Below are 13,461 nucleotides of genomic sequence, written 5' to 3'. Positions count from 1 at the left end.
AAGTCGAACCTCAAGGAACTATCACCTCACCCCTATGAGAAAGGCCCATATGAAAAAGAATGGAATCAACAACTGTTGGTGAGCTTGTGGTGAAAAAGGAACTCTTATCTACTGTTGGTGGGAATGCAAGTTGGTATAGTCTCTATGAAGAGGTCTTAAGAAAATAAAAATGGAAATTCCATATGATCCAGCAATATCTCCATTAGATATTTATCCTAAAAATATGAAAACTCTAATATGAAAAGATTTACGTGTGCCTATGTTCACAGCTGCACTGTCTACAATTACCAAGTCGTGGAACCGACCTAAGTGTCCTTCAACAGATGAATGGATAAAGAAATTGTGGAATATATACTGAATGGAATAGTACTCAGCTGTGAAAAAAATGAAATACTGTCTTTTGTGCCAAAATGGATGGACCTCCAGGTGATTATGTTAAATGAAATAAATCCGAAAGTGAAAAGTATCAGATGGTCTCATTCACCTGTGGAATATGAATAACAACAACAACAACAAAAAAGACAGGCAAAATACAGCAGGAATAAATCTTGGACTCAGTGAAAGAACATAATGCTTAACAGAAGGAACAGGGAGGGAGGTGGAGGGGATATGGAAGGGAGGTAGGGGATTATTGGCATGGAGAGTTTGCTAGAAGGTGAAAATATAAATACACATGAAAGAGCAAAAATGTAACCTCAAAATTAAAATTTTAAGAAAGAAATTTGTCTTTTTCCAGGAGATAAAGGATAAAAGCAATTTCAGCATGCTACTTCAAGCAGTTTGTTCAAATATAAACTCCAGAAAGCTGCCTAATTATGAAAGAAAGGCTATATTTGGGTTAAAGCCTCTAATCGCCACCTTTTGCATCTAAGAAGCAGCAAAGCAAGCAAGTTAAGATAAGGACTAAGGGGTATATGCCCACACCCCAAGCTTTCCCAGATCCGTACAGAGTCCTGCCTGCTAGTCCCTTTTTGGACTTCTGCAGACTTATCCATCAACCTAACACCTGGCTTAATTCCTCTTCCAATGAAAAGGTCTCCAAATAGAGAAGGAAATGAGACAAGATAGACCTGAGGCACAGCTTCTACAAGGCAGGAAAAAAAGATCTTCGGGCTATGTGTGTGTTCGGTTCCTGAGCAGTAAGAAGGGAGGGCAGCCATTTTAACAACAACCATTAATGTTTTATTAATTTTCCAAACATAATAATTTCTTCTCTTTCATAAAAACTTAAATATTTACAACATCAATTTTGGAAAAGACAAACAAACAGAGTATAACTGAAGAAAAATGACCAAAAGACAAATACAAGTACAGAATAAATAGAACCTATCTACTGCCCTCCTGCCTCTCTCTCGTGGTTGCTGCCAGAGTGCCAAGCCCCTCGCCTCAAAATCAGCCGTTGTTCATAATCTCCTCTAGCTTCAATATGTCCAGTGGAGGGATTTTGGTGACTTCAAAGAAGACCCTGCAAAAGGAACAGTGGTCTGCTTAGTATAAATTAAGGCAAGCCAGCAAGCAGACTTCATTGAATAACTGAGACATAAAACCCTTGATTCCTTATCTTACCTTGAGTCTGGAGCAAAAAGTAAGGTGAAAGATACCTGAATCTTTCTTTTCCCTTACATGAGGCTAGTCTTGGCCTCCCCACAAGCATATACCCAACTTCAATTGGAGTTCAATACTCACTGGTGAGAATACTTGGTACGCACAGTATTGAGTCTACTCCCACAACGCCAAGTCAACAGGATGTTCAGGTGCCTGACTAACAGGCGAAGATCAGAGGTCTTGTAGCCGCTGTAATACTCCAGGATAGGGACCTGGAAGAAGCAACATGAACAGTGACTTTCATGACAGGAATCAGGGAAGATAGTTAAGTATTTCAAAGACTCATATGGCACAGACATTGACCAATAATAGGGTACTACTTAGAATACTAGGTTCCAGCTGCAAACTAGTTCTAGGCTCCATATCCATATGCATTAGATGGACCTTAGCCCTGGCAGTAGGTAGTAATGTAATCTGAAACACACCAAAAAAAATCCAAGGAACAGGAATGTCCTCATTCTTGGGTTAAGAGCCAGGCAAAGCTCAGAATAAACTTGAGGTCTCAACAGCCAACTTAAGGAACTTAAGGCTGTTCTTCCTCTCTTGCTCTAACAGCTATCAATCCATGCGTTCATTTTCTCCTTCAACTTTAAGGATGCCTACCATGTGGCAGAATGAATATATGAGAATGTTTAAGATCAAAGGTACTGCACGCAAACAGTTTGGGCCTAAACTCCAGCTCCACTATCAGCATGGCCCTGCACCAGTTATTTAACCTCTTGGTGCCTCAGCTTCCCAATCTGCCAAATGGGAAACAACATAGTAATTACATCATAGGATTAAATGAGTTAATACGTAAAAGCACAGAGAACAGGGTCTCGCATGTAGTAGGTGCCCAAACAATGCTGGCTAGAATTAATGTTACCAAGCCCTTTGCAGGATGCTGGCAATACAAAGATGACTAAAGTTCCTGCCCTTGAAAGAGAGCGTAGGAGGGAGTCAGGCAAGCACACAGAGAATTACAACATGTGTGGGAAATGCTATGATGGAGGTGAGCATGGAACACTGGAGGAAGAGAGCAGCAGGACTGATGAACTTTGACCGGCGTCACAGAAAGCATCACAGAGTGCACCTCTGCCATGGGTGCTGAAAGTCAAGTGGGAGCTCCACAGGCAGAGAAAGGAAGGTTTAGTCTATAAGGCAGGGGTTTTCTAAAAAGGTCCTAATTATTTTCCCTGAACTCTTTTTCAAATATCTTATCTGGAAGGCCAAATATCTTACCTGAAGTGGGAGTGGGGCCTAAGAAGTCCACCAATATGTATCACTTTACCTGTCACAAGACCCATGAGATTCTTCCTCAAGAATCCCAGGGTGCCACTGAACACTGTTTGGAAACCACTGCCATGAAGGGCAGTCATCGGCATGCTGAGGCAGGAGTGCAGCATGTGTGGTGACAAACTACATGGGTGTATCATATAAAATTAACAGCCCAGTTGTCACTACATTGCTTTAACGCAATGTTTCACCTTCACTATTATGAAAATCTACTTGCTAGTGTTCCGATTTTATGTTCTCTTATCTAATATACCTTCTATTTTGCTACACCAGTACTGTTTCTAAAACACACAAATAGGGGCATGTCACTCCCTGTCTTAAAAAATGTACGTCTTAGTATAAGGTGGGTCTCTGCATAACACCAAAGCTCTCTCACAATCTGAACAAACTCTACCATCTCATCTCATCTCTGACCATTCTCTACTAACCTATCTTCTGCTCCAGCCATAGGAAATATCCTGTTCTGCCCAAATACATCACATTTTCCTTATTTCCTCATGACTTTTCAATTATTTTCCCTCTACCTAGAATGTCTCCTCTCACAGATTCCTACTCATCTTTCAAGACCCATCACAAAAGTAACCTCTGTGCAGCCTTTCTTATCTGCAGAGGCAGTAACACAGAGGACTATGGAGCCGGACTACCTGAGTCCAGGTCAGAGCTGGCATTTAATGAACACTCACTGGCATACCCAGACAATGCACTGACATATTTCTATACTGGTTGACAAGCAGTTTGCTGCCCTGAGTTACTCTCTTGTCCACCTGAGGACCCAGCAGACTTTCCCATGATCCAAAGGTCAAAACCTGGCTCAGCATGGGGCCTCCCTGGGCCTGGCTCCACAGCTATGGCTTCATCTGTTCTGATTACACGGTAGGTATATTCTGAGGACACCGTTCTTAGTTCCCAAAGCCTTGCCCTGCAGCTCATTAGCTGTGTAAATATGGGAAATAGTTTCTTAGTTATAAAATAGGGATAATAGTACTGGCCTCATGGGATTATTGTGAAGATTACATGAATTAACACAAATTGCTTAGATCACTGTGTAAGCACTCATAAATACAAGTCATTATTATTCATTCTTTGATCATTGTCACTCCCATTTATTAAATGCTGTCCCAAGAAATTTCATGACTTGTGAAGTTCACACAGCTGTTTACAATGTTCGTTTTTAGCACACAAGGATTTTCTCATCAGTAGTGCCTCTAGGCGCTCCAGGTTGTAGGGGCTTAGGACTATTCAGATTGCATATTACACATCAGTAAAAATTATAGTTCTCTAAAGCTTATAGTACCTTTTCCCATAAAACCAAGAGAGCATCAAATATGAGTTTTATTTGTATACAGGAAGGAAGTTCTAGGGGCCTTCCTCTTCAGAGAAGGGCACTATGGTTTAGCTCTGGTCTCCCTTATACACATGGACATTTGCTTTCACTACTCTGTCTGGGTCAGTACATTTCAAAACCCATACCAATGAACTCCTGGGGGACATGAGGGAGGTGCAAACTTGCTGAGGGGGCTGCAAGGGGCAGGGGTGGAATGGAATCAGGTAAGAAGAGGACCACTCACGGGAATAACCCCATATTAGTCTATTTTGCAGTATTGGGCTTTCAGATAAGCTTTCTTTGGAACAAAGAGTACTGAGACTAAGAAAAGAAACTGAGAAAAGTACTGAGACTAATGAAAGAAAATACTTCAAAACCATTGCTGCAGAAATCTACTAAGCAGTCAAGCCCCTAAGGTGACGGGATGTCAAAGCACTCCTAAGTGTGGGTACACAGTGGGTTTTGTTACCAAGTGTCCCACAGCCTTAATTTATACCTTCCTCCCGAGCCACCCTGTGCTTCTGAATCCTTCATGCTTGCCCCCAGCAAATGTTTACCCATTTTCCAAGCTTCCTCATGTGGAGAGCCAGAAAGAGGCAGCCAGCAGCGAGCCTGGAAGCCCTTTCCTGGACATAGTCATATTCCTGCAGGGTCATCTCGCAGATGAAGCGGGCCAAGGTCAGTGTCTGCATGCTAGCATGAACACACTAAAGGCAGAAAGAAGGGCTCAGTGATCAATTCAGAAAATCAGCACCAGGTAAGACTCCCTGAATTCACTCTCTCCAGTTATCTCACCTCACATCTAAATCATCTGCCTGAGAATTGTATCCCTTCCACTACCATGAATCACACTAAGGACCCTGGCCCACAGCACAAGCAGGATCCTGATATGGCTGTGGGCTTTGCCACCATTAGGGCTTTTAACCAAATAATCAAGTGTGCATGTGGTGCCTTCCCACCTCCCCTTTCTTTAGGAGTCACCCTTTGAAGAGTCCAAGTCCTCCAGCTGTAACTTGGCACTGGTTCTGCCAAGGAGGTGTTTCATGCTGTAAAAGTACTCCTTCCCTTTCTTGTTTCAATCATTTTCTATTTATTAAAAATTATAACCTATACACACATACAGAACAGTATACAACACACACCTGTAGATTATAATAATTACAAAACGACCTCCCCGTTAGCCAATATGCGAATGAAGGTAACTTTGCCAGCATCTTGTCCAAACTTCCCAGGGGCCCTGTCCTGATCAAATAATCTTCTTCCCCTCTGCTCTTACCTCAAAACTTCATAGGCACATCATGAAAATATGCAATTTTCTCCCCAACCACCCACTTCATAAAGATTGTCAATCTTTGCGCAGGTTCGATCCCGGCTGATCCCCGGCCACCGGAGGAGGGTCCCACATGGCGCGCAGACCTCTCCTGCCGCCCGCTGCTCCCCTCAGCAGTGTACTTCGGTCCTTCTGCCTGCTCTGCTCCCTGCTCTGGCTCTGGTGAATTCTCTCACCCTCCCGCGCTTCTGACTGTACCCAGTGCTTGTATAAACAAAGAAACAAACAAATAAATAAATAAAACATGCCTCTAAAAAATAATTAATTTAAAAAAGAAAAGAAAAAGAAAATTGCTCTGCCATTAGTTGTACCTTTCCCTCTCCTACCACTTCGGCAGCCACTCTGGGGGTTGGGTTGAGAGGATTACCCCAGCAGTGGGAGCATGACAATGAACCTCCTCCCTCTTACCCTGGCATATCTGCGCAGAAAATGATAGGCGGTAGGAATATTGATATCAAAATTGAGGGCTTTCAGGATCCTCATTTCCATGGACAGCATCTCGTCTCGCTGATAAATATCATTGCAGATGTACAGGAAGTCATCCAAACAAGGGGGGATGGGCTCCTGCAGATACAGAGGAGAGGCAGTCACAGCCACAGACAGCACACTCCTCTTGCCCAGGGATGAAAGGCAGATGGAGAGAAGGGTGATGGAGGCAATGACATTCCCTGGCACAAACCTTCAGGTAGTTCTAAAAGCCAGTTTCTGGCTGGTTTGAGTGGTCTACCAAAAAACAAAATCACAGACAGGCAAGATCTGCCCAAAACCGTATCACCAGAGAGAGAATAAGGGCCTCTTGGGGTAGATTCCCGAGGCATTGGAAGAGGCATAATATGGCACACAGAGGGGGGACAGAGATCTCAAGATCCAGGAAAGGGAAATCTAAGAAAGGCCTATTGTGGGGGAAGTGAGGGAAGGAAGTCACAGAAAGGGGGAGACAGAGATGGCAAATAAACCTGTACTTTGTGTCCTAGTCTAAGAAATGAGCAACAGTATTTAGAAGGAGTAGGATGCCACCAGGGTACTGGACAGTGAGAGAAAGTCAGACACAGAGAGAGCTGAAACAGAGACTAAGGACTACAGGGCTGGGAGGACATGCATGGGAGCTACACTGGCATGATCCAGGCCAGGCCAAGGGTGAGAAGAAGCCCAATCCCGAAGCACCTGCTCATCTTCCACCCTCTGCAAGTTGAGCTCTGGTTTCGGAGCGATGACTAAGAGGCAGGAAAACTCCTAAATCTTTTCCCAAACTATAGCTAACTGCCCACCCCAGATTCTTACCATATCTTCTCTATCTCCAGATCACAGACTGAACCAACTCTCCAATTTTGCAAACAAGGGAATTAAGGCCCAGAGGAGGAAAGGATTTGTTTTAGTTCCTACAACAACCTAGTGATAAAAGCAGGGCAAGCAACTCTCCCTTCCACTGCTCTACTCACCAGTGGCTCCTTCCTTTCTTCTCTTCTTACACCATCTCCATACCTCCCTTGTAAAAGTCTGTCTATAATTCTCAATCCTGTAAGAGGAAAACATCCCTTCTCTAAAAACTTTAGTGGGAGCCCTTTGTCCTGATAATCAGAATAGGGGTGCACCTGACTCCAAGATGTGTTAAGAAGGATCCCTCCCTCCTGCCTCCCCCCTCTTGCTCTCTGTTAGCCAGGGACATCCCAGCTGCTTTTCAACCCTTCCTCCCCAGAAGCTGAGGCATAAAATATTTGCCCAAGCCACAAAGATGGGGAGAGGGAAAAGAAGAAAAGCAAGGAAGGGGGAGCAAGGGAACCAGGCAGTGAGTGATCAGGGAAGTAAGGAAGCCAGAGAGGGAAATTGCCAGGGAAGGAGCAAAGGAGTGGGAAGGGAGAGAGAAAAGAGAGAAGGAGGCCAGAGAACAAGGGAAGAAAGGAGTGAGGGAGTAGAGTAAGGAGGGAAAGATAGACTGAGGGAGAGAGAGAGGGAAGGAAGATGGAAGAAAACAAGCAAGAGTGGGTGGGAAGGAACCAGCAAGGCCAAGAGGGAAAGAATGGGATAGAGGGGATGTGGGGGGAAGTAGGGAGCAAGGAAAGGAAGAAATAAGGGAGGGAAAGAACCGGGAGCTGGGTGGAAGGGACAGGGAGTGAGGGTGGCAGGTGGGGAGGCACAGAGTGTTGGAGGAATGGGTAAGGGTAGAAGAGAGTGAGGGAGGCAGCTGGGAGGGAGGGTGAGAGCCCAGAAGGCAGGAAGTTAGTCAGCCCAGGAGGGAGGAAACAGGGTAGAAAGGAGGGAGCAAGTGGGGAGGGGAGGGAGTGAGCAAAGGAAGGAACAAAGGGGGTAAAGAGTGAGGGAAGGGGGCAAAGTAGAGACATAGGAGTTTCGAGAAGGCCCAAGAGAAGGAAGGGAGCTACATGGGCAGTAGTAAAGTGAGGGCAGCAGTGGACAGAGTGGGGACAGGGGTGAAGCATGGGGGAAATAAGGTGAGGGCAGAAGTAAAGAATGGAAACTGAAGGGGCTGGCGGAAGTGAAGCCAGCAAGAGTGAGAAAGGGGGGATGGTAAGTAAGGAGCAAAGGAGGAAGGCCTGGAGTTAGGGAAGGAGATACAGACTAAAGTGAGGAGTAACGGGTGAAGGAGGGAGAGTGGGTGCATCACGTGATCAAATGAAGGGGTTAGGAAGGGACAAGTGAAGGCAGAAGCAGGGAGGGAGGAAGAGAACTAGGAATAGAGCTGTGAAAAGAGCTAGTGAGGGAAAACTAAAAGAAAGTCACTGTTTCAACATTACCTCAATTAAAACAAATACACCTTTTTTAAAAGAAAACGTGCAAGACAGAAAGATCAGCATATGACCAGACCCCAAGGTGTGGAGGAACAGTTGCTTATTTCAGGAGGAGTAAGTAAAGGGAGGGAGGAATGGGAAAGAGGGGGAAGAGAAAAGAAACCCACCCTGAACTCAGTAGAAGGTGCCTCCTAAGCCCTGGCCTATCTGAAGGTGACATGAGAACTGAACAAGATCAGTTAACATCTAAGGAAGAGAGAAGAATCAGAAAAATAAGAGGAATTATGAAGAAAGGCCTCACTTTTCTACTGTTACTTCAAAAATAACGATTTCCCTTAGACTCACTACCATACCATCTAGACTGGGACATGTTCCCTTCAATGACTCCAGCACCCAGATTTGGAAATACTTTCTTATAAATTCAGTTCAACACTCCACTAGATGAAAATGGAGTTGGTGGAAGAAGAACAGGGGAGGGGAATAGAGAATCATGAAGCATTAAAAAGAATGACCCGTTAGATTTGACACATGCTCAGATACATACATCTTCAAAGAGGAAATGGAAAAACCTGCTGACGCTAGGAAACAAATACACAACACTGACACGCAACACGAGGTCCCTGATGGTCAAACAAAAAATTGATCGGAAAAATTATTTGTGTGTATTTATGTATGTAATCATACACACACACAGGTACACTATATCCAAACATAGATGTGTGTGCATGTATATAATATATACATACATATTATAGACACACACACACACAAATATATATTTCTGGCTTGGATAGAAACCTGATTGGTTGTGTCCAGGTCCTGTGAATTCAGACTTACCTCAAATTTCGCTGCAATCAGAAAAGCAGTGGAACCAAGGAGTTGTAGCTTTTCCTTCCTGCATATTGCCCCCATAAGATAGTGATCCACCAGCTTCACTGCCAAGTATAGGGTCTCATGACTCACTTCGAAGGTCATCTGGGGATAAATACACACGCAGGGCAGGAATCTGTCCAGGTACAAAGCCACATCCAGATAGATGGAGCTATCTGGTATACAGCATTGAGGACAGTGGAACTACCAGACCTGGCTGGTTGAGACTGCTAGGAATGTGAGAACTACTTCAACTAGGTCTTGCCTATATCTCCTGGCTTTGAGGACCCTGACATTATCTGTCCCTACAACACTTAGGTAGGTGGCCAGTCTTAAAAAATCAGATTGAGGAAAGAGAGAGAGAGAGAGAGAGAGAGAGAGAGAGAGAGAGAGAGAGAGAGAGAGAGAGAGAGAGAGAGAGATTGAGTGAATACACCCTCTCCCCTTGATCTTCAATACTTACATTTCTTGTTTCCACTTTCTACTATCTTATATAATACACCCCCAAGGAGATCAGGTTTATTTAGCTCTGAAATACAGAGACTTGTTTATTAGTTTACTTATTTACTAGTTTATCCTCTCAACTGCATATGCTATTCGAATCTATGGATTGGAAACAAGTACCAACAGCACCATTTGGAAAGAAGCTGAGCTAGATAAACCAGAATGAGATTAGAGCATTAATAGTATAACCGGCCCCCTTCCCCCCTTCTTTCTCCTATTTTCCTTGTCTTGCCTTCAACAACTCAAAAAAACTACTATAGCCCCAGTCCCAGCTAGTGCTGGCCCACATGACATGTTTATCAACTTAGAAAAGAAGTGCCTTGTTTGGATGAATGCAGCCCTGCAGGCACACATCTATCAAGTTGGCAATACCTTTGCATGAATTAGCAAAAGATGTCCCTGCCTCAGGGCATAGTAGTGCCATGGCCAGAATGCACAGCATGGCAAACAGAATATGGCAGAATTCCATTGCTCACTTTCGCCTTAGCAGAAGGCCATGTTACAGGCACAATTTGCACTCCCTCCCACAGTGGTCCTACCCAATCTTTAGCGATGTTTCTTCCTCACCACCTCTTAGGTTATTGTGATTCAATGAGAATATAACCCATACTTGGGCCTCCCTGGTGGAGCAAGGGGTTAAGACGCAACCTGTGAAGCGATCCGCAACCTCTGCAGCACAAGTTCGATCCCCAGCAGGCCAGAGAGCAACCCACATGGTGCAGCAGACCTCTCCTGACTAGCCCTCTGCTCCCCTCAGCAGTGTACTTCTGTCAATCTGCCTGTTCTGTTCTCCACTCTTGTCTCTGGTGAATCCTCTCACCCTGCCCCCAGCACCTCTGGCCTGTACCCCAGCTCTTGTATGCATAAATAAATAAATCTTTTAAAAAAGAATATAGGGCCTCCCCTGGTGGTGCAGGCAGTTGAGCGCCACACTGTGAAGCTGTCCACAGCCTCTGCAGCGCGGGTTCTATCCCGGCCGGCCAGCGAGAATCCCACATGGCGAAGCAGACCTCTCCTGTCTCACCTGCTGCTCCCCTCAGCAGTTTATTTCAGTCATTCTGCCTGTTCTGTTCCCTGCTCTGTTTCTGGTGAATCCTCTTACCCTCCCACGCATCTGGCCTGTACTCCGGTTCTTGTATAAAAATAAATAAATCTTAAAAATAAATAAATAAAATAATATAACCCATACTTGTCTAATAACTCAACCAAAACATGAATCCTCTTTAATGTTTCCATTAAACTACCAAATATAGTCCAATCTCTCTTTGAAAGGCTTTAACAGAAAATTCTTCCTTTCATTGAGTATAAATCACTCTCCCTTTAAGTTTTATTTACTTCAATGGGACTCCTGTTATATAAGTTACTCTAATTGAGTGGAGCTAGATAACCAAAATGTCAGTCAGTAAAACCATTGGAAATGTGGATGTATATTTGCATAGGCAAATGATTATCAGAAGACAGTTGAATATAATGGTTTACCAATAGGTATATTACATTTCTGAATAACAGAAATACAAGAAACTGTTCTTACTGTTCCTGGGATAGAGCCTTGGATCTTCTCCGAAATTTGCCTTTATTAGTTTCCTATTGCTCTGTAATAAATTATAATTACTGGCTCAAAAACAACACAAATTCCTTATGCTACAGATCTGGAAGTCAGAACTCCAAACTGGTACTTGCTGGACTAAAATAAAATTAAGGTGTTAGCAGGACTGAGTTTCTGGACGTTCTAGTGGAGATTCCTTTTTCTAGCTTCTAGAAGCTGCCTCATTCCTTGTTCTGTGGACCCTTCCATCTTTAATGCCACCAATCACTAGCAGAGTCTTTCCCACATTGCACTCTTCTCTGTCTCCCTCTTCTACATCTAAGGAACCCCGTAACTACATTGGGCCCACTCAGATAACCAGGATAATCACCTTATATTAAGTTTTTCTGATTACCACTTAAATTGCATAATCTACCTTAATTTCCCTTTGCCATGAAAGATAATATATTTACAGGTTTTGGGGGGAGGGAATGGATTAAGCTGTTGATATATTATTCTGCCTACTATATTCCAAAGGAAAATAAGAAATAATAATAATAATAAGGGATGGAGAGAGTTCATAGAGATGAAAGGTAAGGATTACCATGTTAGGTATCAATAAATTGAAGTAAAATAATTACAATAAAGGAAGTAGGGATGGAAAACTGCAATTCTCTGAGGATGATGTTTCAATGAGCAAATGACAAAGCCAGCATTTGTATAGCCTCCTCCTGGTACCTCACATTCGCACTTGCCACCCATGCAGCATGTTGATATCAAATGGTAACATCTAAAAGTGGGTAATATCTGAATGGATGATTGAAATTGCTAGTCAATGAAGATTTAAACCAGCAGTTCCATCAGTTTTAGCATTCCCCTTTCCTTTAATATAAGACAATGTTCTTCTTACATAATTCTACCACTCAAGACTCTATAACAAGTCCAATCCTTTTTGTGACTGCCTCTTCAGCTATCAAAGACAGTTATTATGTCTTCCATAAATCTCCACTCTGGACCAAATAACTTTTTCACATGATATGGTTTTCTGTTTCCTTGACACTGGGTTTCAAATGAGGAGACTAATTTTGTGCCAGTTAGAGAAGAGTAGCAATGCTCTGGGTAATGTCAAGCATCTACAACATATGTAAAAAAGTGTTTTAGCATAGTAGCAAGTTTCTCTCCCTCACAATTGTCCTTGGCTAGCAAATCCTTCCAATCGTTCACAAACAACTATTCTCTATATCTGGAGATAGATAAGAAGAAATAAAAGGAAAATGGTAAGTATATTAAAACTATGGAAAATACAAAGATTAGTCTTAGTCTCAAACTAGAAGACAAATCTGATGAAATTCATCTTAAACTCCAAAACTCGAAGACCATCTTTCACAAAGATAAATAAACAGAAAAAAACAACCAGATATATGAAAAGTAACAAGTAATTTTTCAATGAAAAATATTCTAAGGAATCAGAACAAGAGTCTACTTATGAAATCTTTCACTCCAGAGAACTGGAAGGGGCCCAGTGGAACATGTTGGAGGATTATTGGGCCACTGTTGATGGGAAGAGTGTGAAAGTATGTATTTGTAAAGGTTTGAACCTACAACTCCTACAGCAGATATAAAAACGTAAACCTACTTTACCTCAATAAACATAATTTGGAAATGAAAAAAGTATACTCTCAACAGGACACTTGAATCTATGAAAAGAGAACACTCTAGGATTCAGAAAAATTGGCTTCTGGTGAGGAAAAAAAATACTCAATTAAAAAATGTAACAGTCAGTGAACAATACACTAGATTATGACAAAAACCCAATCAATGCTTCCAAAGGCAACTAAGAAATTCTCCCAGAACTAAGAGGTAAAATAAGTTGAAGATAATGAATGAAAACTTGAGACATAAGGAGACCAGATTCTGGAGATACACACACACACTCAAAAATGACAGAAAAGGTAGAAGAGAAATAACAAATAATATGTGAAAATTTCTCTGAGCCAAGAAAGATTCAACATTTAGATTGAAAGAACCCATTGTACAATATACTGGACAAAATTAAGGAAAACAGACTTACATCTAGAAATGTCAAAAATAATTATTCGTAAGAAAGGCAATGCATAAATCAATAATAATCTACATCTAAAAGAAGAACAAATGAACTAAAAGTATGCACATTATCTCATCTTACTTGAGGGGCAGGTCCACCAAAGGGATTGTTTAACTAAATAGTGACTATATATATAGGATAGTATACAGCAGTTTAAAGAAATGAAGTAGATTTATATTT

General features: G+C 42.5%; 1 protein-coding gene across 1 annotated transcript in view; it reads right to left on the bottom strand.

Moving 5' to 3' along the window:
- Positions 1-1,392: 1,392 nt before the first annotated feature.
- CCNB3 (cyclin B3) overlaps positions 1,393-13,461 on the bottom strand; it is a gene marked incomplete at both ends in the record, with an annotated part of 49,056 nt that continues 36,987 nt past the window's right edge. The window contains 5 exons of the mRNA XM_084258913.1: positions 1,393-1,465; positions 1,687-1,817; positions 4,762-4,911; positions 5,943-6,098; positions 9,116-9,253. Of these exons, the coding sequence (XP_084115039.1) occupies positions 1,393-1,465; positions 1,687-1,817; positions 4,762-4,911; positions 5,943-6,098; positions 9,116-9,253 (648 nt within the window). The remainder of the gene's footprint in view (positions 1,466-1,686; positions 1,818-4,761; positions 4,912-5,942; positions 6,099-9,115; positions 9,254-13,461) is intronic.

This window comes from Talpa europaea, assembly GCF_964194135.1.
Source record: "Talpa europaea genome assembly, chromosome: X".
NCBI lineage: Eukaryota > Metazoa > Chordata > Mammalia > Eulipotyphla > Talpidae > Talpa > Talpa europaea.
The sequence above is the reverse complement of the archived record's forward strand: the minus strand, read 5'-3'. Positions and strand labels throughout refer to the sequence as shown.